We start from the raw sequence: 24,885 nt of genomic DNA on the forward strand, positions 1-24,885 counted from the left end.
ACTCCAGCATCATATCTTTGTTAATGGGTTTAAATTTAGGGGAAAATCCCTGTCTGGATAAATCCTAAGGGACATCCCTACCACAGCAAAATACAAGACGAGAATTCCAACTGCGTTAACTTTCCTCAGAAAATTCCCTGGTAGGATTAAATTCCAGGGAAAAATTCTTCAGATAGTTGAACTCAAAGGGAGAAGTACCTACCAAGGCTAAGTGAAAATATCCTCAGCAAGGATAAATTCTGGGGAAGAAAATTCCATGAGAACTAAATTCTAAGCGCAAACCCTAATAAAGTTTAATTCGAGGAAGAAAACATTTACTCGGGTTAAAAGTAGAGCAAAAAATCCCACCCCCCAAAAATTGCACAAAAAAGATTAATTTATGAGAAAAATCCCCATTGAGGTTGAATTATGGGAAGGAAAATCCCCAAGGGAACTCAACTCTAGGGAAAAACCCTTACTGAGGTGAAATACTAAATGAAAATTCATCTTGGGTTCGAACCAGTGTACTTACGTTATTCAGGAGGGTGGACGGGTTCACGTAAAAGCTTCCCACTGTACCACCGCACACCGAGTTCTTCATTAACTCTTCCTTTTCACATTCTGTAGGATGAGAGAGGTTGGTGAGAGGGAGCGCTATGGTGTGGTGAGAGGGCTTTGGTGAGAAGGAGTGCTATGGAGTGGTGAGAGGGCTTTGGTGAGAAGGAGTGCTATGGAGTGGTGAGGGGGCTTTGGTGAGAGGGAGTGCTATGGAGTGGTGAGAGGGCTTTGGTGAGAGGGCTTTTGGGCTTTGGTGAGAGGGGGGGCTGTGAAGGGAGTGGTGAGAGGGGTATGGTGACAGTATGGTGGTGGAAGGGGGCGATGAGAGGGCTTCCGGAATAGTAGAGTGGTTAGAGGGGATGGTGAGTGGGGGATATGAGAGAGGGGGAGTGGTGAGAGGGGATGCTGATAGATGTTGGTAAGAGATGGAGATGAGAGAGAGAGAGAGACGGGGTAAGTGCTACATACTGCATATGTATCCCTGAGCAGATACCGGAAGTGTGTACCACCAGCCTTTTGTAATCTATCTATCTATCTATCTATCTATCTATCTATCTATCTATCTATCATCCATGTATGTATGTATGTATGTATGTATGTATGTATGTATGTATGTATGTATGTATGTATGTATCTATCTGTCTATCTATCATTCATGTATGTATGTATGTATCCATGTATGTATGTATGTATGTATGTATGTATGTATGTATGTATGTATGTATGTATGTATGTATGTATGTATGTATGCATGTATATATGTATGTATATATGTATGTATGTATGTATGTATGTATGTATGTATGTATGTATGTATGTATGTATGTATGTGTCTGTCTGTCTGTCTGTCTGTCTGTCTGTCTGTCTGTCTGTCTGTATCTCGCCAGAGGCTCATCACCGCCGCCGGTGTGGACATTAATAACACAGATGTCTCTTTACAAATTCATCTCAGGAGCTTATGTCTACCCTCTCTCGCAACCTCTTTCTTAATATTGAAGGAAGGAAGGAAGGAAGGAAGGAAGGAAGGAAGGAAGGAAGGAAGGAAGGAAGGAAGGAAGGAAGGAAGGAAGGAAGGAATTAACAGGAGTGAAAAAGTTTACAAACAGGAAGACAGACAGACAGACAGACAGACAGACAGACAGACAGACAGACATACTAAGGGGCATACAGACTAACAGACAGACAGACAGACAGACAGACAGACAGACACAGACACACTAACATATACAAACAGACAGACAGACAGACAGACAGAGACAGACAGACAGACAGACAGCCAGACCTTACCTCTATTAACACAGACAATGGTGTGGACATCATGGTTCTCCTGGCCGTCCTTAAGAGGCCCAGCATAGAGTATCTTGGCGCCGCTCTTCCTCCGCCTCTGTCTCTTGGCCAGGATCACGCCCACGCCCACACAAGCCGACACCGCCACCAGGACGCCCACCAGCAGCACCAGGAAGGGCGTGATGGATAGTAAGGCGTTGTGGGCGTGAGGAGAGACGACCTTATCAGCAGAGGCGGCGCTGGCAGTGTAGGTGATGGTCAACGGGGGACTAGAGCCACGGGAATTGGCCGCTGTCACCGTCAGTAGATATTCCACGCCCACTTTCAGTCTGTTAATGGGGAGAAAATGGGCGTGTGATGGGTAAAAAAATTAATGGGAGGTAATGGGTAGTAAATAGGCTACTCAGACCGTGAATAGGAACTTCACACACACTTTCAATCTGCTAATGGGGAGGAAAATTGAAGTGTAATAGGTAAAAAATGTAATAAGGTAATGGGTAAATAGGCTATTGTGACCGTAAGAAGGTACTCCTCGCCCACCTTCAGACTGTAATGGGGAGGAAATAGCCGTGTAATGAATGGGAGGAAAATGGGTAACAGAATACTGGAAGAAATAATGGGTAATGGTGATGAACTATGTGTGTTAGAAGTAAAGTGAGAATTAATGGGTTAATAGGCGATAGAGAAAAGGGGAGGAAGATAAGGAAGAAAACACGTGGCTGCGGAAGAAAAGAATCATGGAAGAGAGAGAGAGAGAGAGAGAGAGAGAGAGAGAGAGAGAGAGAGAGAGAGAGAGAGAGAGATAAAAATATACAAAAGAAATGAAAGCAAAGAAAGACGAATCAAGAAAACACTTACTGGAGGCTGAAAGACACTCACCAACTCTCACGTTCTCCCACATACTTACCCTGTGATGATGAAGAGAGGGTCTGGTGCATGACGGAAGGCCTCCAACACCTCTTCCTTGGCTGCCTGACGGACCTCCAGGGTAAAGGTTTGGTTCAGCCCGCCGTCCCACCCTGGCAGACACGTCATCACCACATACGTAGCTGGCATAGTCGCGTTCCTCTCTGCTCGACATTCCGTTACAGACTCTGGCTTGGCTGTGGAGGAGAAAGAAATCTGTTAAAAAATCTGTTTGTGTTATCTCTTTGTCTTGTTGTGGGTGAGAAAGATGTCTGTTAAATATGACTGTGTTATCTATCTGTCTATCTGGTAATTTTCTGTTCATCTATCAACGAAACGCGTGAGAATGAAAAAAACAAACAGAAGCTCTTAAAAGAATAAACTCCAAACGGAAACTAAACACACAACGCACCTAACTCTGGACCCGCCACCAGAATGTATATCGGAAACAAACTAAAGAGGTCACAAAAAATAGAACTCACAAATACAAACACAAAAGCAAATTGTATAACAAAATATATATCAAACAGAAACAACAAACTTAAAAACACACACAAAACGAAAACACCAGAGAAAACGCAATGAAAACGCTTCAGAACCCTGTGGAAAAAAAGGTTCATGCGTTCACACGATAGTAAACAAAATATTACCCTACATCTGCAAGCCCGAGTTTAAGTTTTACTTGGGTACGCTTTTGCACTCAGCTGGAGGTCGACCTTCAAGGGGAAGGTGTAGCAGAACTCTGTAGGTGTGGATGATTTAATTTATCGCTAGCTATTACTTGGGATATGACTTTATACGTACAGGTACACATATATAGTACAGGTACAGATATACGAGTAAAGCACAGGTACAGGTAAAAGTAGTGGTATGTACAAGTACAGACAGTACAGATACAAGTACTGGTACAAAACAGGTACAGGTACAAATACTGATACAAATACAGGTACAGTTACAAGTACTGGTACACAGACAGGTACAGCAATAGGTATATAGATGAAGGTAAAAGAACAAGTAAGGGCTCAGGTGATGCAAAATGTTTACATTACACAAACAATGCCCGTGTTTAATGTTGATGAATGTGTTACATCATCCTGTAGAGAAACTATGCAACGATACATATCAATTTTAAAAAGTGCTAGTGCAAAGGTGACAAAGTTTGGTTAATGTTGGTGATAAAGGAAATAATGATAGTGTAGGCTGAGGTGCCAGAAGACAATCATTAAATCGATAGGAGTCTTAATATATCGGGTGACAAGTTTAATGGCGTCGGGTTGTTGTGGCGTCGATGGGACTTCGTAACATTCTTCCCTTAATGTACGCACCTTTAAAGCTGTTTACGCAACTCTCAAATTTGGCATGATGTTACTTGAACAGTGTTAGCCCTATTGTCGAAACGGAAGTATCATCACATGGTCACTGTAAGCCTGAGGGCAGCTGAGAGTAACTACAGAGACGTGTGGTGACCTGAACACCAGCTTGGGGGGGGGGCGGGCGGGGGGTGGCGCTGTAATTAAATACTTGTATATTTCCATTTATCGGCTTACCTCTTCGTTTAGACTAGCATAATATAGTTATATACATAGACAGACAGACAGACAGACAGACAGACAGACAGGCAGACAGATAGATAGCACAACTTTAAGTGGTATACACCCTGTTGGGGCTTTAAAATTTATTTACTGATAGTTCAGTTGGGTGGAGAGAGAGAGAGAGAGAGAGAGAGAGAGAGAGAGAGAGATATTGTAAACGCTTAAGACCGTATTATTAAACAACATCTTCCATTGAAGAGGGTCATTGTGTTTCAACCCGAGTTTTAAACTAAATGAGTCCTGAGGGACACCGAGGTACAGTACTTAACGGGGTGGTGTGGCGTTAAAATTAACTAATTCCAATAACATTAATTTATAATATTGGAATTAGTTAATTTTACCGCCACACCACCCCGTTAAGTACTGTACTGCGGTGTCCTTCAGGAATCATTTAGTTTAAGACTCGGGTTGAAACACGACGACCCTCTTCAAGGGAAGATGTTGTTCAATAGTACGGGCTTAAGACTCATACCACAAACAATAGATTCTGTACCAGCACCATGCACGATTTACTGTACAGTCACCCACAAAAGTCCTGTCGCTTCTCCTCCTGAACCACGAACCCCGAGATTCAGACTCGTGAAGCCGAAGCATTTGTGGACAGAATAATGTATCAGTGTCTACTGCTTCAGGTTCATGAGTCTATTTTTTGTTTTTTATTATTTATTGGGCACTCCCCTACAGCCTTGTGCAAGGTGAAGCGCAAAAGCGTTTACAGTGCCCAACAGGGAAGCATGCTAAGTTCATGCTTGCCTTTATGTCTCATGAGTTAAGGGCGTAGAAGCCTGAAGAGTCAAGGGCATAGAAGCCTGGAGAGTCAATGGTTTATGTCATCAAGTTATTGGAAGCTCCAACAACTTGTCCCTGAATACGAATTCGCAACTTTCGGTTTACACCAGGTACCTACTTTACTGCTAGGTGAACAGGGGCTAATGGGGGTTAGGAAGTATGTCCAAACAACTTCCACCGGCCCGGGAATCGAACCCGTGACATCTCGCTTGCGAAGACAAGAGCGGTACCACTCTACCACCAGCACCCCGTTCACGAGTCTAAATCTCGGGGTTCGTGAACAGCAGGAGAGGAGACAGGACTTTTGTGGGTGACTGTACCTCCTTCTAGGGTCCTCTTCCCCTCTCTCTCCACTTAGTGAACAAACAAATTTATTCTTCCTCTTACCAGCAGTCGACACTTCGTATAAGACACGAGAGACAACTCACCTGCGGGTATAACGTGGAAGACACAAGGGTCCTGCTGAGAGCCGATGTCGTTCTGGGCCCAACACAGCAGGTGGCCGAAGTCATGGTGAGTCTGCGGGGTGTAGCGGACAGTGGATTTGTTCCCGCTGCTGCTGGAGAGGTTGAGAGCCACGTCCACCACACCTGTTGATGTGTTCACCGCCCACCTGTGAGAAGACATTTGTTATAGATATGTTGTGATCTTGTCTCTCTTCATTCATTCGTCTTGTTAGGATCGTCTTTGTTTATGTATGCTTATAACCTGTTGTTTACCTCCCGTCATTCTATCTGTTTTGAATGATAGCATGCTTCTTCCCTCTCTCCCTCTATCCATTCTTCACTTTCTCTCACTCTCTCTATTCATCCATTCTTCCGTTACTCTCACTATCCCTTCCTCCACTCATCCATCTCTCTCTCCCTCCATCTCTCTCTCCCTCCATCTCTCTCTCCCGTGGCAGACAACTTGACTCACCTGAATGAGATGGGTTCGGGGTACGACTGCACGTGGCAGGGTACGTGTAGTTGCTCGTGCCTGGCCGCGCCGTACACAGTCTGCTGACCTTCGGCGCACGTAGGGGGGACTGTGGGGGGAGTGGGGGAAGGGGGAGATTAGTTAGGGGAGAAATTAATAGGGAACACTCCTATTAATGGATGCGAGAAGAAAGGGAAGACCTGTTATGAAACTAATTGGTTTAATATCAATAGGGAATATATAATAGGTAAATTAATACGGTGAGAACTTAAATAGGGAGGATAATAGGGGAGAATTTAGCTACAGTAATAGGGAGGAGATTGAAAGAGAAGAGCACTGATAATGAAACAGTAATAGGGGGTAATAATAGGGTGATTAACAAGGGGTGAAAAACTTAGCAAATAGGAAGTAGAATAATAAGTGATAACATAATAGGAATGACAATAGGGAAATACCTAAAATTGGGAGATTAATAGAAAGTAAAAAAGGAAATAGGAACCGGAAGAGATAAAGAAAATACCACAAATTGAAACTAAAAATAGAACGCGTTGAAACTTTTTGTAGGGGAAATTGTAAAGAGATGGAAAAGTTTGGGAGTGAAGAAAGATGTTGAAGAAGCCTTTGGAGAGTTATAGGCTGTTTGGAGGGAGTTGTAGGAAGCTAAAGACTGTTGGGAGGTTTTGAAGGCTTTTGTAGGAGGATACTCGCATTTGACGGCCAGGTGGAGTGTTATATTAAGTGTATATTAAGGGTGTTGGAGGAGTATATTAAGGGTGTTGGAGGAGTATATTGAGAGTGTTGGAGGAGTATATTAAGGGTGTTGGAGGAGTATATTGAGGGTGTTAGAGGAGTATATTAAGGGTGTTGGAGGAGTATATTGAGGGTGTTGGAGGAGTATATTGAGGGTGTTGGAGGAGTATATTGAGAGTGTTGGAGGAGAACATCTTAAACTGTCAGAGAAATATACGAAGGGTCTTGACAGGATACACTCACACTTAACAGCTATCTGGAGGGCGTCAGAAGTGCGTGCCCCCTCCGGGTTGGCAGCGGCGCAGGTGTAGGTGCCCGTGAAGGCTCTCGTCACGCCCTGGAGGACCAAGGTGTCGTAACTCACATGAACACCCTGAGTCAAGTTGTTCTGAAGAGGAACACCCTGTAGAGGAGAGAAGACAAGAGCTGGGTAGTAGTGGTGGTGGTAGGGGTGATGGTGGTGGTGGTGATGATGGTGGTAGGGGTGGTGGTGGTGGTGATGGGGGTGGTAGGGGTGGTGGTAGAAGTGCTGGTGGCAGTATTGGTGGTTTGGTGGTAGTTGTAGTGGTAGTAGTTGTGGTGGTGATGAATGACGAATATATAGCTATTTTCTTTCTTGAATATATATTTTTTTTATGTTGAAGTTATGAATAAGGTCGAAGATATTTAAGGTAGGGTCAAGTAAGATCAGGTTTTGCTGGACTTAAGGTCATGTCACAGGTCGATGATGAGGTTAGGTTAGGTTAGGTATTGTTGTTAGTATAGTTTTCTTTTCTATCTCGTAAGTTAAATAATGAATTAGCTATGGTCAGGTTTCGTTAAGCTACAGTAGGTTAGGGATAGGTTACGTTAAGTTTGGCTAAATTAGGTTAGGGTTGGTTAGAAGTTGCTTCAGTTAGATTAAGGCTAGATGGTGTTTCCTTGAGTTAAGTCAGTCTATGTTAGCTTTAGTAAAATTTGGTTAGGGTAAGGCAGAGTTATTGGGTAGGGCTGACTAAATTAAGTTAGTATGTGTGGCTGGTTACGTGTGTGAGACCAGGTCCGTGATATATCAGTGAGTAACGTCGTGGACACACACACACACACACACACACACACACACACACACACACACACACACACACACACACACACACACACACACACACACACACACACACACACACGTATTTTCATTAAATCAACATACAAGGTCACACTGGTCCAGCAGATACATAAACAGTACAGGTATACAAACGGTGCAGGTATACAAACTATATACATTGACAGTGTAGATATAATAATATACATCGATATTATAGGTATACGAAAAATGATAAAGAATAAGTCCATATGCCCATCGATAGCCCAAGGAAGCCATTTATAAGCATCAGATACACGTTGTAGAGTTAGTTGGAGGGACTTATCAATAACAACAATTACAATAATAATTATATAATGAAATAGACATAAAGTAAGCTACCGTCTTGTAACACACCGCTGGGAGTCTCGTAACACCCACAGGATCTCTCCTTCACGCCGACAAATTAACATAGAGACAAAAACAGTAATTTTCTCTCCCCCGCCGAGTGTGTATTGTCATGCGTATAATTTTTACCTCCTTCCGCTCTCTTCAACACGTTAACAACCACTTACTGCTTGATGTGGGCCTATCTCTATCTCTTTTTTTCTCTCTTTTTTCTCTTTTTTTATTCTCTCTCGTTCTCTCCCTCCTTCACTCTCTCTCTCTCTCTCTCTCTCTCTCTCTCTTTCTCTCAGTTCACACCATGTTTCCCTGAGTCTTTGCTCTCGGCCTCCCCTCTCACTGTGTCAACACCTGTTATATGATCACCACTATCTTGTTGGATGGGGTTGGCTCGTCCAGTTTTTGGAATGGTTGGGGGTGAAGTCTGGGAGGTTTGGGAGGTTGGAGGTGAGGTTTGGGATGATGGAGGTGAATTCTGAGAGGCTTGGGAGGTTGAGGTGAAGTCTAGAAGGTTTGCGATGTTTGAAGGTGAAGTTTGAGGAAGGTTGGAGGGGTGACTTGAAATTGGGGTGATATTGGAGTGAGGTTTAGGGAGGGTTGGAGGGACGATTTAGGAGAATTTGGGATTTTGAAGGTTGGAGTGAGGTAGGGGGGGATGTTTGGAGAGAGTTGGAGTGCGTTATGGGTAGCTTCGAGATTGGAGTGTGTTGTTTGAGAAGGGTTAGAGATACGGTTTTGGAATTTGGGGTGAGTTTAGGTCATGTTAGGAGATTATTGGAGGTTTAGAGGTGATGTTTCGGTTAGGTTAGGTTAAGTCTGAGGAAGGCTGGGGTTAACGTGAGGCAAAAGTAAGCTTAGGGAGAAATAGGGGAGGTTGAGCATGGATAGAATGGGGAAAGCTGGGGTTGGCATGTGACGATGGCCAAGGCTTCAGGGACTGGCTGACACATCAAGCCCTCTCTCTATTTGCTTGTTGTTAAAAGCTGGAAGCCAAAAGTCACAAATATAGGAAAACCTCGGAAATGTAGATATGTGTACACGGGTAACTGTTAGGGTAGTGGAGGTAAGGGTCTCTCTCTCTCTCTCTCTCTCTCTCTCTTCCTCACCTACTCACTCTCTCTCTCGTCATCTCTCTCTCTCTCTCTCTCTCTCTCGTCCTCACCTACTCACTCAATTTCTATCTCTCGTTTTATTATTTACTCTCTCTACTCACGTTGTGGGCCCATTGGACACCCGTGACGGCAGGGTTCGCGCTCACCAAACACCTGAAGATCACATCATCACCTTCCTCAACGTCTTCCAAATCCAGGTGAGGATCGAGCTGCAACACCAACTGAGGCTTATCTGGAGGAGGAGAAGAAAGAGGACAAGGATGACTTATAACCGACGACTTGAGTAAGACATTGAGACATGGAGGACGAGAAATGAAGGAACTTGAAGACTCAGCGAGACAGAAAGCTTAAAGAACTTTGGGAATATATCAGAGTTTAATTTTATTCATGGGATTTCTGACCTCAGGATAGAGAGCATTTATTATATACAGTGACAGAAAGGATAAAATTTAGACTCAAGGAAATAAATAATAATAATAATAATAATAATAATAATAATAATAATAATAATAATAATAATAATAATAATAAACACTGAATGGAAACTGGAATACGAAGCATCATTATTAAAAGAAAAATACGAAAGAGAGAGAGAGAGAGAGAGAGAGAGAGAGAGAGAGAGAGAGAGAGAGAATTATCACCTTTAAATGCCAGAGCTCCATTAACTGATTCATAAATTGGTTAACAGAACGACCAAAAAGTAACAAACATTCAAATTTACTTTCATCCTCAACCTTGTTTGTTTTGGTCTTTTGAAGTTGGATAAAAAAAAAACAGAAACAATTCAATTATCTTCTTTATTTCAAATTTACTCTTGATTTATTTTTTAATGTTATTTTTTCTCTTATTTTGGGATGTTAGACCAATATTTTTTTACGTTTTCGGTTTTTTCTTCTATTTGTTATTTTTCTTTGTGTTTCTTTTTATAATTTCTTATTGAATTATGTATAAGTTTTATTACCTATCTATATTTTCATCAAATTCTATATCATTATTTATTCATATTAACTTTTATTCATTTATTTTAAGTCACTTCCATCTCTTATTTGGAATGAAGTAAATATTTTTATTTATTTTATTTGAGTTTATTAATATCTGTTTTCATCCTTCTTCTTCTTCTTCTCGTTATTTATTATCAATCGTTATAATTACACCTTCTTCTGAGTATCTACAGAACCGGTATAGCAATTTGCAGAGCAGGTACAAATACTGTATAGCAATTTGCAGAGTAGGTATAAATACTAAAGACTTGCAGGGATAGTTAAGTGCAGTATATATATTTACAGAGCATTTGTAAGTATATATTTGATGTGTATAGCAAACTACAGGCTTTGTGAAGGTATTTCTAAGAGTTGAAGGAGTGCATAGCAATCTTCGGTGCATAGCTATAGATATAATATGTGCATAGCAACCTAAGGAAACGTGATACTAGTTATAAAGTGGTATACCTACTGTATACTGTATGTACTGTTTGCATGAATAGTATACAGTATACATAAAAGTTTATATTTACATAGCACAGATAACGACTTACACAGGCACTGAAAAGCTTACACAGAGCAGAAATATCCAGGTACAGAGCACATAGAGCTATGGGTTATATACAGGGTAGAGAGTGCCACTTACAGAGTACATATACCTACTTATAAAGCAGAGAGAGACACTAATAGAGCAGATACAGCTACTTATAGAGCATACAGACACATAGCTACATACAGAGAACACAGAGCTACTTAGAGAATACAGAGCTACTTACAGAGAACACAGAGCTACTTACAGAACACATACAGTTTCTTACAGAGAACACAGAGCTACACAGAGCAGTCCGCCACTACAACAAAATTCAGCCCATAAGAGCCTGCACCGACAGATATAAGAATAGCACCATCCCATCTATTGTTAAAATAATAAACAACTCCTGATTTATGTACTGCACAGCCCGGTAAATGTATTCGACGCATATCATTATGTCTAAATCACATGTAAGTTTGTATATTTTCAGCCACCGACTGCAACTCTATTAATAAACCGCTTATTATTATTATTATTATTATTATTATTATTATTATTATTATTATATTATTATTATTATTATTTAGAACACAGAGGTACTTACAGAACACATAGAGCTACTTACAGAGCACATGGAGCTACTTACAGAGATCACAGAGCTACTTACAGTGAACACAGAGCTACTTACAGTGAACACAGAGCTACTTACAGAACACATACAGCTACTTACAGAGAACACCGAGCTACTTACTGAGATCACAGAGCTACTTACAGAGAATACAGAGCTACTTACAGACCACACAGAGCTACTTACAGAGAACACAGAGCTACTTACAGTGAACACAGAGCTACTTATAGAGCACACAGCTACTTACAGAGAACACAGAGCTACTTATAGAGCACACTGAACTACTTTCAGAAAACACAGAGTTACTTATAGAGCACACAGAGCTACTTACAGAGAACACAGAGCTACTTATAGAGCACACAGCTACTTACAGAGAAAACAGAGCTACTTAGAGATCACATAGCGCTAATTAAAGACCATACAGAGCTACTTACAAACCACACAGAGCTACTTACAAACCACATAGAGCTACTTACAGAGCCCACAGAGCTACTTAGAGACCACATAGAGCTACTTACAGAGCACGGTGATCTTGGTGGAGTTCTCAAGGACAAGATCGGGAAGGCCAGGGCTGAACCCTCGACAGGTGAGCAGTGACCCGTTGTCTCCCGAGTCTGGAGTCAAGGTCAAGGTGGAGCGTGACACCTCCCCCTCGATCTCCACCTGAAAAGAGAGAGGCCAGATGTCTGTTAGTATGATCTCCTCCTCCATCTCCTCTTGATCCATCTCTTCCGTCTCCTCCTCCTCCTCCATCTCCTCTTGATCCATCTCTTCCCCTCTTGATCCATCTCTTCCGTCTCCTCCTCCATCTCCTCCTGATCAATTTCTTCCTACTCCTGACCCCATATTCTCCCCCTCCATCTCCTCCTGGCCCATCTCCTTTTCCTGACCCCATATTCTCCCCCTCCATCTCCTCCTGGCCCATCTCCTTTTCCTGATCCTCTTCCTCCTCCATTTCTTCCTAACCCATCTCCTCCTTCTCCCTCTCCTCCTCCTCTTCTTTCACTTCCTGCTGATACAACTCCATTTCCTCCTCCTCCTCTAGCACCTTCACTTCCACCTCCAGGTAATTTCATCCACCTCCCCTTCCACCTCTTTCACGCTCTTGTCCACCTTAGACTCCACCCCTAACTCCACTCGGCTGTATTTCTGCCTCCGCCTCCATCAATCACCTCCATCCCCTGTAACACCACCACCACAACCATCACTCACTACCACCACCACCCACTACCTACTACTACCACCAACAATCACCCCTAAGACCCACCATCACCACCCAGCTCCACCCACCACCAATACCCACCTCCACCTTCCCAACAAAAACTTACCTCAAACATAAAACACAATTTACTGACACAAATCTTTTCTAACAATGGGATGAAGATTACAACAAATACCATAAAATATTCACCCTTCATAATGGCGTCTTTTAATATCAAAGACTCGAGAGTTGCCGAGGTTAAGTACATGTTTCACTTAAGTAAATTAGTTAGGGGTCAGTTGTGGAAGGAGGGACCTAAAGGTTTGGGAGGTCAGGTACTGGACAAAAACATGAATTTTGGATAGCTTGCTGCACCTGGTGATCCCGGGGGAAGGGGGCGGGGTGAAATGAAGAAGGATTTATTTTCATCTCTCTTTTTTTCCTTTTATATCCACCTCCCTGTCTTCTTTCTCTTTCTCTACTTCTGTCTCTCTCTCCCTCCATCTCTGCCTTTGCATTTCAACTCTCTTTCTAACTTTCTTCCTTTTCCTAATTTTACTCTCTCTCTCTCTCACACACAACACATACAGTACAGCAGTAGGACTCACCATGGTGGTATGGCCGAGGGGGGAGCCATTCTTCCACCACTGAAGGCGTGCGGGAGGACGAGCTCCTCTCCCCTCGCAGGTCAAAGCTCGCCCTACGCCCTCCGTCAACGTAACCTGACCTTCTGACCCCGCCACCAGCCGAACTGACGTGGGAGGGTCTGTTAAGGGGAGATACAGGTGAGTAAAGGTGAGAGAGATACTGAGAGATATTGGAGAGATTTTTTATTTTTATTTTATTTATTTTTTGATTGTCTGTGTGTGTCTGTTTGTATACTTCTGTATCTGTCTATCTTCCTGTCTATCTCTTTGGTTGTATATCTGCCTATCTGTCGTTTCATATATCTGTCTGTCTTCCTGACCCAATTCACCCCCCCCCTCATCTTCCTAATTCCCTTCCTCCTCCTCTTCCTCCTCCTCCTCCTTCCCCTCTATCTCCTCCTGACCCATCTTCTCCTCCTCCTCCTCTTTCATTTCCTGCTGCCTGCGTGTCTGTCTGTCTGTCTGTCTGTCTGTCTGTCTGTCTGTCTGTCTGTCTGTCACCTTCCTTAACGGCACCAACATACTCCTAGCGTCACCTGCAGGTCTATCAATGACGTCACCATACAGGTCAATACTTACACTTCATGTCTATCGTGACAGCCTCTGACAGGGGTATGGTGAGGTCAGAGTTCGCGGCTTGACACGTTAAGGTCTTGTTGAGGTCACTTCGGGTCAGCGGAGGCAGCGAGAGGGCGTTCCTGGTGACCTGACCCGTCATGACCTCGCTCACGTCGTCTAGGAGTGACCCCTCGTGCCACCATGCCACCTGAGGTCGAGGGTGACCTGAAACACATGGGTTGAAAAGGTCATGGGAAGGTGATCATTAATCGGAGGCTAAAAGTTAGGGACACACACACACACACACACACACACACACACACACACACACACACACACACACACACACACACATATTATAAAACGGGAAACATGAGTAATACAATAAATAAGGAATAACAAAAGGGGACACACGAACAAACAACAAGAAACGAGGAAAACGGGAGCAGTGAAGAGTAAACGTCAATAATAAACAAACAAACAAAAGAAATATGATTCGAATAGAAGAATGATACGTGAATAACAGTAACAAAGGTAAAAAAAAAGGAATAAAAATCAACAAAACGAAAAAAAACAGAAAATACGAGAGATAATTATATAATGAACAGAAGATACGAAGGAAAGGATGAACGTGAGAGTAGGAAAAAAGAGGGGAGAGAGTAGGTAAATACGGAGGGAAAAGGAAGAAAGGGGAGAGGAGGAAAAAAGATGGAAGGAGGGGTAAAAGAAATAAAAGTGGGGAGAAGAGGTGTGAAGGGAGAAGAGGTGAAAAAGGAGAGTAGGGAGAGAGAATGAGAGGAGAGAAGGGAGAAGAAAAAAGGAGAGAAGAGAGAAAATGGATAGGGTTGAGACGAGGAAAGCTGAGAAGGGAAGATGAGAGAGAGAGAGAGAGAGAGAGAGAGAGAGAGAGAGAGAGATGCCCTTTCCTCCCCTTATGCTCTAAAAATCAAAGTTGGGATCTCCTTTGTAACTATAAACTCAGCCTGTGTGCCGAGCTTGGAATCTGTGACTAAAGGAATTACTTAATGCTGTGTGTGTATGTCGTAGCATGTACACTTTAATAGTGTTATATGTGTCCCTCACTCTACACACACACACACACACACAAACACACACACACACACACACACACACACACACACACACACACACACACACGCCAGAGCTGAGGACCATCTACAACGCCTTTATTCTCCCCAAACTAACGTATGCGTCACCAGCCTGGTCGTCTTCTCTCCACTCCACCCAACAACGTCAGCTAGAGAAGGTACAGAAAAGGGCCTGCAGAATCATGCTCGGCGCAGAATACTCCGGCTACACCAACGCTCCCTCTATCCTGGAAATGACATCCCTCAGTGACCTCCACCACCAAGCACTGGAAAGGTTTGGCAGCCAACTAATGCACCACCCGCGTCATCGCCACCTCCTGCCACCGGCAGCCCCCAACCCACTTCGCTCAGTCTGCCACTACAACAAAATTCAGCCCATAAGAGCCCGCACCGATAGATATAAGAATAGCACCATCCCGTCTATTGTTAAAATAATAAACAACTCCTGATTTATGTACTGTACAGCCCTGTAAATGTATTCAATGCATATTATATCATTATGTCTAAATCAAATGTCAGTCTGTATATTTTCATCCACCGGCTGCAACTCTATTAATAAACCATTTATTATTATTATTATTATTATTACACACACACAGGGCAGATCCTCAAACCCGGATTTTTATAGTTTTTGTCCACATTAAATTTCATCTGCCATTTTTCAGACCATTCGAAAAATTTGTTTAGATATTCCTATAGTTTATAGTTTTGCAGAGTCCTCATTAGATTTAATTACACACCCTATTTTAGTGTCGTCAGCAAATTTACTTATGTTGCTGTCTACGTCTATATCTATGTCATTTATGGATATAATAAATAATAATGGTTCAAGAACTGAGCCTTGGGGTACTCCATTAGTGACGCTACCCCAATCGGAATTAGTGCCGTTAATGCTTACTCGCTGTTTCCTGTCCTGTAACCACGCCCTAATCCAATTTAAAATATCTCCTCCAATGCCATGAGCTTCCACTTTTCGTATTAGTCTTTCGTGGGGGACTCTGTCGAAGGCTTTGTTAAAGTCGAGACATACCATATCATAGTCGTGCCTGTCGTCCACTGATTCGAAAACAGCTGAAAAGAATGTTAATAGATTGGTCAGACATGAACGCCCACTTGTGAAGACATGTTGGGAATCATTGATCAACTTGTGCTTCTCCAGGTGATTTTGAATAGAGTTTGAAATGATTGCTTCCAGCAAATTGCCTACAATTGATGTTAAACTGATTGGACGGTAGTTAGAGGATAGTGATCTATCTCTCTTGTTGAAAATCGGTATAACATTCGCTATCCTCCACAAATCTGGTGCTATACCCGCAGACTAAGTTATTCCTTACATTTCTTTAATACTCTGGCAAATATCTCCTCGGGACCAGGTGAATTATTAGGCTTTAGTTTGTCTACTTGCTTACTAACACCGTTACAAGTCACTACTATCTCGCTTAATTTATTTTCTTCACTATCTCTGTATATAGTCGGTGCCTCGGGTATCATGTTTAAATTTTCGGTGGTGAAAACTGTTGAAAAATATCTGTTCAGATTATTGCTCATTTCTCCATAGTTATCTGCTAGCTCACCGGTATCTGACTGTATTGGTCCAATCTTGTCTCGTGTTTTAGTTTGATACTTTGGAAGAATCCCTTGGGGTCTGACTTCGCCTCCCTTGCTACCTTCAGTTCATTAATCCTCTTTGCTTTTCTTATCTCGGTCTTAACCCTACTGGCCAATCATACCTTATAATAATCTCGTAGGTAAACTTCACCAAGATATATTCTCCTACCTATAGCCTTCCTTTGTCCAAAAATATTCTTTAAATAATTAATTATCCATTTGGAATCAATGTTATTTGATCTGAGTTTTCTGTATGGTATGTTCTGCCTCTGTGCATTAAGTAACTCATTGTTTAAATTGTTGTGGACTGTGTTGTATTTTCTGTGTTTATTATTGTAGTGGAAAGTTTATGTATGTATCTCTCTCTCTCTCTCTCTCTCTCTCTCTCTCTCTCTCTCTCTCTCTCTCTCTCTCACTCAACTACCTATTCATATAATCAATAGACAGCCTATTAATCATTCTATCTATCTAATCTCTCAACTAATTAGGTTATTCATACAGCCTTTTATAAATCTATCTCTGTCTGTCTGTCTGTCTGTTTGCAACTGTCTGTCTGCCTCTCTCTGTCTGTCTGTCTGTCTGTCTCTGTCTGTCTGTCTGTCTCTCGGTCTGTCTGCCTGTCTCTGTCTCTGTCTGTCTGTCTGTCTGTCTGTTTCTGTCTGTCTGTCTGTCTCTGTCTGTCTGTCTGTCTGTCTCTGTCTGTCTCTCTGTCTGTCTGCCTGTCTCTGTCTGTCTGTCTGTCTCTTTCTCTCACAGGATCAAATTGTGTGGAACTTAAGGAGAAGGCTATCAGGGTCATGTATCCTGGGGAGCTATTCCTTCTTCCTCCCCTCTGTCTCTCCTCTCTCTTCTGTCTTCCTCTCCTCCCCTCTGTCCCTCTCTCTCCTTCTTCCACCGCCTCTCCACCTTCCCTCACTCCTCTGTCCCTCCCCTTACCTCTCTCTCTCTCTCTCTCTCTCTCTCTCTCTCTCTCTCTCTCTCCTTTCCACTAAGCTTCGAACATCAAACGAATCTGTTCACGGATATCGAGATCATAGTGAGGGAAGGGAGGAAGGGGAGAGGGAGAGGGGGGGAAGGTGGGAGAGGGAGGGAGAAGGTGGTGGGAGGGAGAAGGAAGAGAAAGGGAGAGTGAGATGAGAAGGAGATGAGAGGAAGAGGAAGGTTAGAGGAAAAAGGAAGTGAGAAGGAGAGGAAGTTGAGAGGGAAGGGGAAGTGAGAGGGAGATAAGAGGGAGAGGAAGTTGAGAGGTGAAAAGGAGAGAGGAAAAGAGGAAGAGGGGATGTAGAAGAAGAGAAGGAAATGAAAGAGAGAAAAATGAAAGGGAAAGATGAGAGGGGAAGTGGACGAAGGAAGAGGGAGAGGAGAAAGAAGAAGAGGGAGAGAAGACGGAAAAGAGGTAAGGAAGACGGAATGAAAGAAGAGAATTAAAAAAAAGTAAATGTAAGAACTTGGAGTAAAGAGAACTAAAAAAAAGAAGCCAAATATAATAGGAAATAAAAAAAACAGACGATAATAAAGGAAATGAAAGTAAGAGACGCAAGAACAAACACGAGGTAAATGTGTTTCTCCGTGAGTGAGTGATGAATTAAGATAACTCACTCCCTGATTGCTGTCAAGATAACTTATCAACTATTAAGATAACTCACCAATTAATAAGATAACCGAACAGCTGATAAGATAACATATCAGCTGATAAGATAACCAAACACCTGATAAGATAGCACATCAGCTGGGGGGGGGCAACTCAACCAGGATAACACATCGTGACAGGATAACTGACCTCCTATGACCTGGCAGGATAACGTGACCTCGGCCCCCTCCGGGAAAGGTCCAGCCAGCCCCTTAACGCTGGGTTCGCGGAAGTGGTCAGTGGTGATGGCGAGTGTCCGAGGGGGGACTGTGGGAGAGATAATAATAATAATAATAATAATAATAATAATAATAATAATAATAATAATAATAATAATAATAATAATAATAATAATAATAATAATAATAATAATAATAATAATAATGATGATGATGATGATGATGATGATTATGATGTTGATGATGATGATGATGATGATGATGGTGACTTAATCCCTCAATTGGTTAAATCATCGTACTGAAGAGGCTAAGTTATCGTATTCAAGGAGTTAAGTCATAGTACTCAAGGGGTTAAGTCATAGTACTCAAGGAATTAAGACACCGTATTAAAAGCATCAAGCCACTGTACTCAAGGGGTTAAATTAATTACCGTACCAAACTAGGGAAAAATAATAAACAAAACTACTACTTTTTTTTATAAATAAGCATTTAAATTTATTCAGGGTTGGGTGAGGATACTAACACTGACTATGACCAATTGCTTTAGTATAGATTTCAACATTTATCAAGGAAAAATAAACATGCGATTATTTATTAAAGTAAAATGTTGAAGCCAAGATAAACATATATTGAGACAAGATTCTATACTGAGGATACTGCACATTAAGTACAGTAAAATATTGTACTGAGATTATTTAATATTCGTAAGATAAAAATAATACTGTATTTATGGTATTAAAATTTATAACAGGGAAAATGTCCGAGTGAGAATATGAACACCTAAGACATTTTACAGGTAAAAAATGGTGCATTGGGGCTGACGTCGACGGTGAACAAATTTTGTGAATTAATGGAGCGAGTTAAGAAAAATGGCCGCCTTGAATGACGGAATATTATAGAGGAAAAAACTGTTGGGTATCACCTTTCTTCCCCTGCTCAGCTCCCCTCCTCTTGCCCACACCTCCCCTTTTCACCTTCCTCTCACCTCCCCACCTTTCCCTCCTCACTTTACCCCCACCTTTCCTCCTCTCCTTCCCCTTACTTCCCATCCTCATCTTCCCTCCTCACCTTCCCCTTACCTCCCCCCTTCACCTTTCCCTTCACTTTCCCGTTACCTCCTGTCCTCACCATCTCTTCACATCCCCTCCTCACCTCCCCTTCACCTCCCCGTCACCTTCCCCTTACCCCCTTCTCTTCCCATCTCTTCCCCTCACCTTCCTACCGCCTCCTTGCAAACTATCTGACGTGAACCTTATAGACGAGGTTACAAACAGCGACACATTACATCTTGGTTATACCGTCCTATTATAGAGGGGGGGGAAGGGAAGGGGTGGGAAGGGGAGGGGAAGGGAGGGGAGGGGGACTTTGAGGACACACCCATGTAATCTGAAGTCTGGTCTTGAAGGATCTTAGGGAAGGACCTGCCGACGAGACACTGACCTGTTACCTAGGATCTGGGACCTGAATTTCGAGTCTTGAAACTCTTAATGACAAAGCGTGAGGACTTACCCACAGAGCCCGGAAGCTCCTGGTGGGTGAAGACCTGCAGAAGAGACTCACCTATGACCTGGAATATGATGCTAAAGTCTCCCTTCTTGATGTAAGACTAGAGGACTCCACCAAAACCCCGGGTTACTGGAGTTTGTATCCCAAGAGACACCAGAAAAAAAAAATCTTACCTATGACTTGTAGTCTCACTCTCAGGTTCCTAGTGGGGGATTCTAGGAAGTCAACTCGACATCGGTATTCTCCCTCGTCCTTCAGCTGCACCTCTTCCAGTAGTAATCCTCGAAGGCTTTTCTCCAGTCTCATATAAGCACGACCACCCAGGTCATCATCCGCCCAATGGCTGGCTTGTTCGAGGCTCACACTCCGGGAGTCTAAACTGTTGAGTGAGAGGAGGGAAAAAGAAGTTATTTGGAGATTTTTCTCTTGTTCAGTGCGGGGGAAAATACTTAGTCGGATCTTACAGTATTAAATGGTTATCTCTCACCAGGATCACACTCCGGGTGCACAGAGAGAGAGAGAGAGCTATATCAGGGGTTGATTTCTTCTATGGTGAGGATAAACGAAGGTAGAGGCATTGAGAGAGACACTGACAATAAGGACTTCACAAGGACACTAAAAGGGCATCAAAAGGACACCCTGAGGAAGGTAACATCAGACGAACGTTCGCCCAGCCTTTTACGGTCCCAAGTAACACTCGTTTACGGTATGATTATTTTTTGCTATTTTAAGACTTCAATTTCTACCTTAATGGGGAAGAAAAGACCATCAAACTCTCGTGTGTGTGTGTGCATGTATGTATGTATGTATGTATGTATGTATGTATGTATGTATGTATGTATGTATATTCAGGTAAGTAACAGACAAACACAATTTATAAACTACATAAAAATAAAGGAAAAGAGAATAAAAAGCAAAGAAACAAACATTTGTAAAATTCTCCAAAATAATAATAATAATAACAATAATAATAATAATAATAATAATAATAATAATAATAATAATAATAATAATAATAACAATAATAATAATAATAATAATAATAATAATAATAATAATAATAATAATAATAATAATAATAATAATAATAATAATGATAATAATAATAATAATAATAATAATAATAATAATAATAATAATAATAATAATAATAATAACAAAGACACTTCACCTATGTAAATCTAAAACAATAAACATTAGTAGTAACGTGGAAAAAACATCACATATAAACATTTGCAAAATTCTAAAAAAAAAAACTAAAATAAAAAACGAACATTAAGGATACTTCACCTAACTGCAAAACACGAAAAAAAAACACCTAGGTAAAAAAACGGAAGCATTCATCTCTGAGTGAGTTTAATTAGCAAAAGATTTCGAGGCTGCTAAAATGGTGTTCTAAAAATGCATAAAAAACAGTTTCCAGAATACGAACCAAGTTTTTTTTTCTTCTTCAATCTTTTAAATTTCTTGTTCATTATTAAGAGTTTGTGTTAATTTTGTTGGATTTTTATCAATTGTTTTATTCCCTAATTTATTCTATATATTTCATTTCCATATTCTTTTTTTTAACATTACCAAAGAGGAATTATATTTAATTATCTTTCATTTCTTTATTTCCTCTCATTCGTTTGTTTATAGTTGTTTGGCGTTTTCAAAACATCGTCAGAATGCGATTATATTTTCTCTATTATATTCTTTTGTTTTCTCTCATTTGTAAACCTTTCTTTGTTTATCTTTGTTTGTTATTTTACCTCATTTATTTTCCTTCCTCTCTGTCTCTCATATTCATAAACTTTTCTTAATCATTATCATAATTCTAGTTTCTATTTTACCTATTTTTTTTATATATTTTTTCAGTATATTTTCTCTTTACTAGACGTTTATCCTGGTTTCTTATTACCTCCTTTATTCACTTTTATAATCCTCATTCTTTCTCAAAACCCTTCCGTAAACATTATCAGAAACCGATCATAATTTCCACCCGTAATTTTAATAACTTTATCTACTTCGTACGTTTCTCGATAAATACACCAGTTTATTTTTGTTGGGCGTTTATCATGGATTATTGTTATTACCATCTTTATTCTGTTTCTTCTATGCCTCCCATTCTTTATCTAACATCCTTTGTGGGTCAATAGGGCGTCCGGGAATCTATTATCCTATTCTTATCGATCAATAATTCCTATATAAAACAATACCTATATATGGTTATAGGAAACACCTATGTCTAGATAAATAATTATATATGTACCAGTTTATATATTTAAATTAGCAGCTGTAATCTTATAGAGTAGAAATTAGTTATGCATAGAAAAACCTCTTCATGAGTAGCACTGTATAAGTGAACATCTAATTTACATACAGTAGTAATTGTACCTTTATAAAGTGATGCCTTTTACTTTACTAAGGTGACTCTATCCATATGTTCTGATACCTGTATAAAGGAGATTAATTATTCGTACTTCAGACTCTATACCTACCTCGGTATATAATGTACTTTTGTATTGTCTACCCAAGTATGTATGTATGTATGTCTGTGGTATGATGGTCAGCATGCTTGCCTTGCAAGTGATCGGACCTAGGTTCGATCCCCAAGCAGGGTGAAATTAAGGGCTAAGGGCAAGTTTCTTTACGCCATTTGCCCAGCAGTAATTGGGAACCTAGATGTTAATCGATTTGCAGATCGTGTTTTGGGGTAATGGTTAGCCAGTGCAGTTGGCGAGTTGTCCGGTCTTCTTGGACTATTCCTTGACACTGGGTCATGAAATTCGTTAACTTAGGGTGTGGTTGTTGTGTTGGCAACTGCTTCTACACCTTAAACAAATTCACGCCTAGGTGGCCCTAGGGCCGGCAATCCTCGTTACACGAGGGGCAACCATTATTATTATTATGTATGTATGTATGTATGTATGTATGTATGTATGTATGTATGTATGTATTTATGTATGTATCATCATCTCTCTCTCTACCTGTGCCTTGTGCCACCCTCACCTGTAGATGGGTGTACCGACGTCGCCGTGGTAGAAGAGCACCAGGTGGGTCGAGTCATTGGCCAAGGGAGGTTCCATGTTACAGGGAAGCAGGACCCGACCGCCCTCCACCGCCCTCACCTCCGTCAGGGGACCTGTAGGGGAGGAGACTGACCTTATAGTGGATCCCACGAGATAAGAAAAGATCAGAGTAAAAAATATAAAAATTAGCAGTTGAGTGATATAAGTGATGATGATGATGATGATGATGATGATGATGATGATGATGATGATGATGATGATGATGATGATGATGATGATGATGATGATGATGATGAGGAGGAGGAGGAGGAGGAGGAGGAGGAGGAGGAGGAGGAGACATATTGAGTAAGCTTCCAATTAACACACACACACACACACACACACACACACACACACACAATTTTTAACAAACTAAGAGCAGCAGCAACTAATTACAGGAGTTAACATACGCCTTAGATGCCAGCTTAATTAAAAACCAACGAGTAAGGTAATCTGGTGCAACAGATGATCCAAGTATCGCAAGTTTTAATGGATCTTCATAGTAATAACATCAACATCTTATTTCAATTTTGCTTAAGCTGGTCATACTTGAGAGATTAACTTAATATTACTTCAAGGTGTAAAATATTTCCTAACCCAACCCAACCCAACCTAACCTACCCTACCCTAACCTAACCTAATCTAAGTGTAACTAAATTCTTAAAAGTTTGTATCGTAACTTTTTTCTCTCTATTTGGTTAGGTAAATTATCATCTAATAATTTCACTTAAGCTACGATACAAAGATAGAGTCTCAAAGGCTCGTAAACTTGAAATTTTTCTCCTCTCGCCCCCCCCCATTACCCGAAGACGTAAAAACCTCATTAATTCGTTCACTTTAACCAAGAAACAAAAAATGGGTCTTAATAAGTTCGTACGTTAAGTTTTTCCTATTAACTGGAGATGTAAGAACGGGACTAATTGGCCCACTTAAGCGTCAATGCAAAAAAAAGGAATTCTCAAAGATTCGTGAGTTAAAATTTTTCCCACTACCTCAAGATGTACGAACTGAACTAATTACCTCACTTATGACACGACAAAAAAAAATCTCAAAAATTCATGTGTTAATTTTTTACCTCCTTAGCTGAAGGAATAACAAAAGGTTAAATTAGATCACTAAAGGCTATGGCAACCAAAATGGCGACACAATTAAACCGAGACTCGAGCGAAAATTAATACGTTCTTGAACACTCATACAAAAAATTATATAAGAGTCTTGGACAATTGGCTAAGTGTAAAAAATATTGTTCAGAAATATAGGATTTGTACCTTATATTCTGATTACTTTTGGTTGAGTCATAGTGCAATATTGACGCCATTTTCTTCCCCATCGTTTCCGAATCAAAGAAAGACGAAAGAGAAAGAGAAAGAGAGAGAGAGAGAGAGAGAGAGAGAGAGAGAGAGAGAGAGAGAGAGAGAGAGAGAGATACGAGGGGTGCTGGTTGAAGTCTGAAAGGAATGAGTAAGGATAGAGGGGGCAGAGCATAGAAGAGAGAGAGAGAGGAGAGAGAGAGAGAGAGAGAGAGAGAGAGAGAGAGAGAGAGAGAGAGAGAGAGAGAGAGAGAGAGAGAAGGAGGTGGGGGAGACAAGGAAAAGGGGAGATAGAAGGAAAGGGGATAGAGAGGGGGGAGGGGAGGAAGAGAGGGAAAGTGGAGGTAGAATGAAAGTGGATAGAAAGGGGAAAGAGAGGGAGGAGAAAGAGAGAGGGAGAGAGGAAAGAGAGGGAGGGGAGAAAGAGAGGGAGAGGGGAAAGGGGAGGGAGGGAGGAGGAGGAGGAGGAGGAGGGTAAGAGCCTTGGAGAGTACCTGAGTGCAGTAATTAAGGAAAACAATTGAAAAAAATCGAGGTTGAAATCCTACTCAAAAATATGAAAGGAGAAAGAAGCAGCGGTTGAGGGGGAAA

The 24,885-nt window shown here is 41.3% G+C and overlaps 1 protein-coding gene across 1 annotated transcript in view; it reads right to left on the reverse strand.

Moving 5' to 3' along the window:
* LOC121864676 (protein turtle homolog A-like) overlaps positions 1 to 24,885 on the reverse strand; it is a 94,182-nt gene that overhangs the window by 2,275 nt on the left and 67,022 nt on the right. The window contains exons 2-14 of the mRNA XM_042363827.1: positions 22,926 to 23,058; positions 20,108 to 20,313; positions 18,400 to 18,516; positions 13,924 to 14,127; positions 13,306 to 13,463; positions 12,015 to 12,159; positions 9,458 to 9,588; positions 7,023 to 7,182; positions 6,030 to 6,138; positions 5,540 to 5,724; positions 2,732 to 2,927; positions 1,825 to 2,153; positions 512 to 600 (exon numbers count right to left, since the gene is read on the reverse strand). Coding sequence (XP_042219761.1) covers positions 512 to 600; positions 1,825 to 2,153; positions 2,732 to 2,927; positions 5,540 to 5,724; positions 6,030 to 6,138; positions 7,023 to 7,182; positions 9,458 to 9,588; positions 12,015 to 12,159; positions 13,306 to 13,463; positions 13,924 to 14,127; positions 18,400 to 18,516; positions 20,108 to 20,313; positions 22,926 to 23,058 — 2,162 coding nt within the window. The remainder of the gene's footprint in view (positions 1 to 511; positions 601 to 1,824; positions 2,154 to 2,731; positions 2,928 to 5,539; positions 5,725 to 6,029; positions 6,139 to 7,022; positions 7,183 to 9,457; positions 9,589 to 12,014; positions 12,160 to 13,305; positions 13,464 to 13,923; positions 14,128 to 18,399; positions 18,517 to 20,107; positions 20,314 to 22,925; positions 23,059 to 24,885) is intronic.

Source organism: Homarus americanus, unplaced genomic scaffold (genome assembly GCF_018991925.1).
Source record: "Homarus americanus isolate GMGI-L3 unplaced genomic scaffold, GMGI_Hamer_2.0 scaffold57965, whole genome shotgun sequence".
In the NCBI taxonomy this organism is placed as follows: Eukaryota; Metazoa; Arthropoda; class Malacostraca; order Decapoda; family Nephropidae; genus Homarus; species Homarus americanus.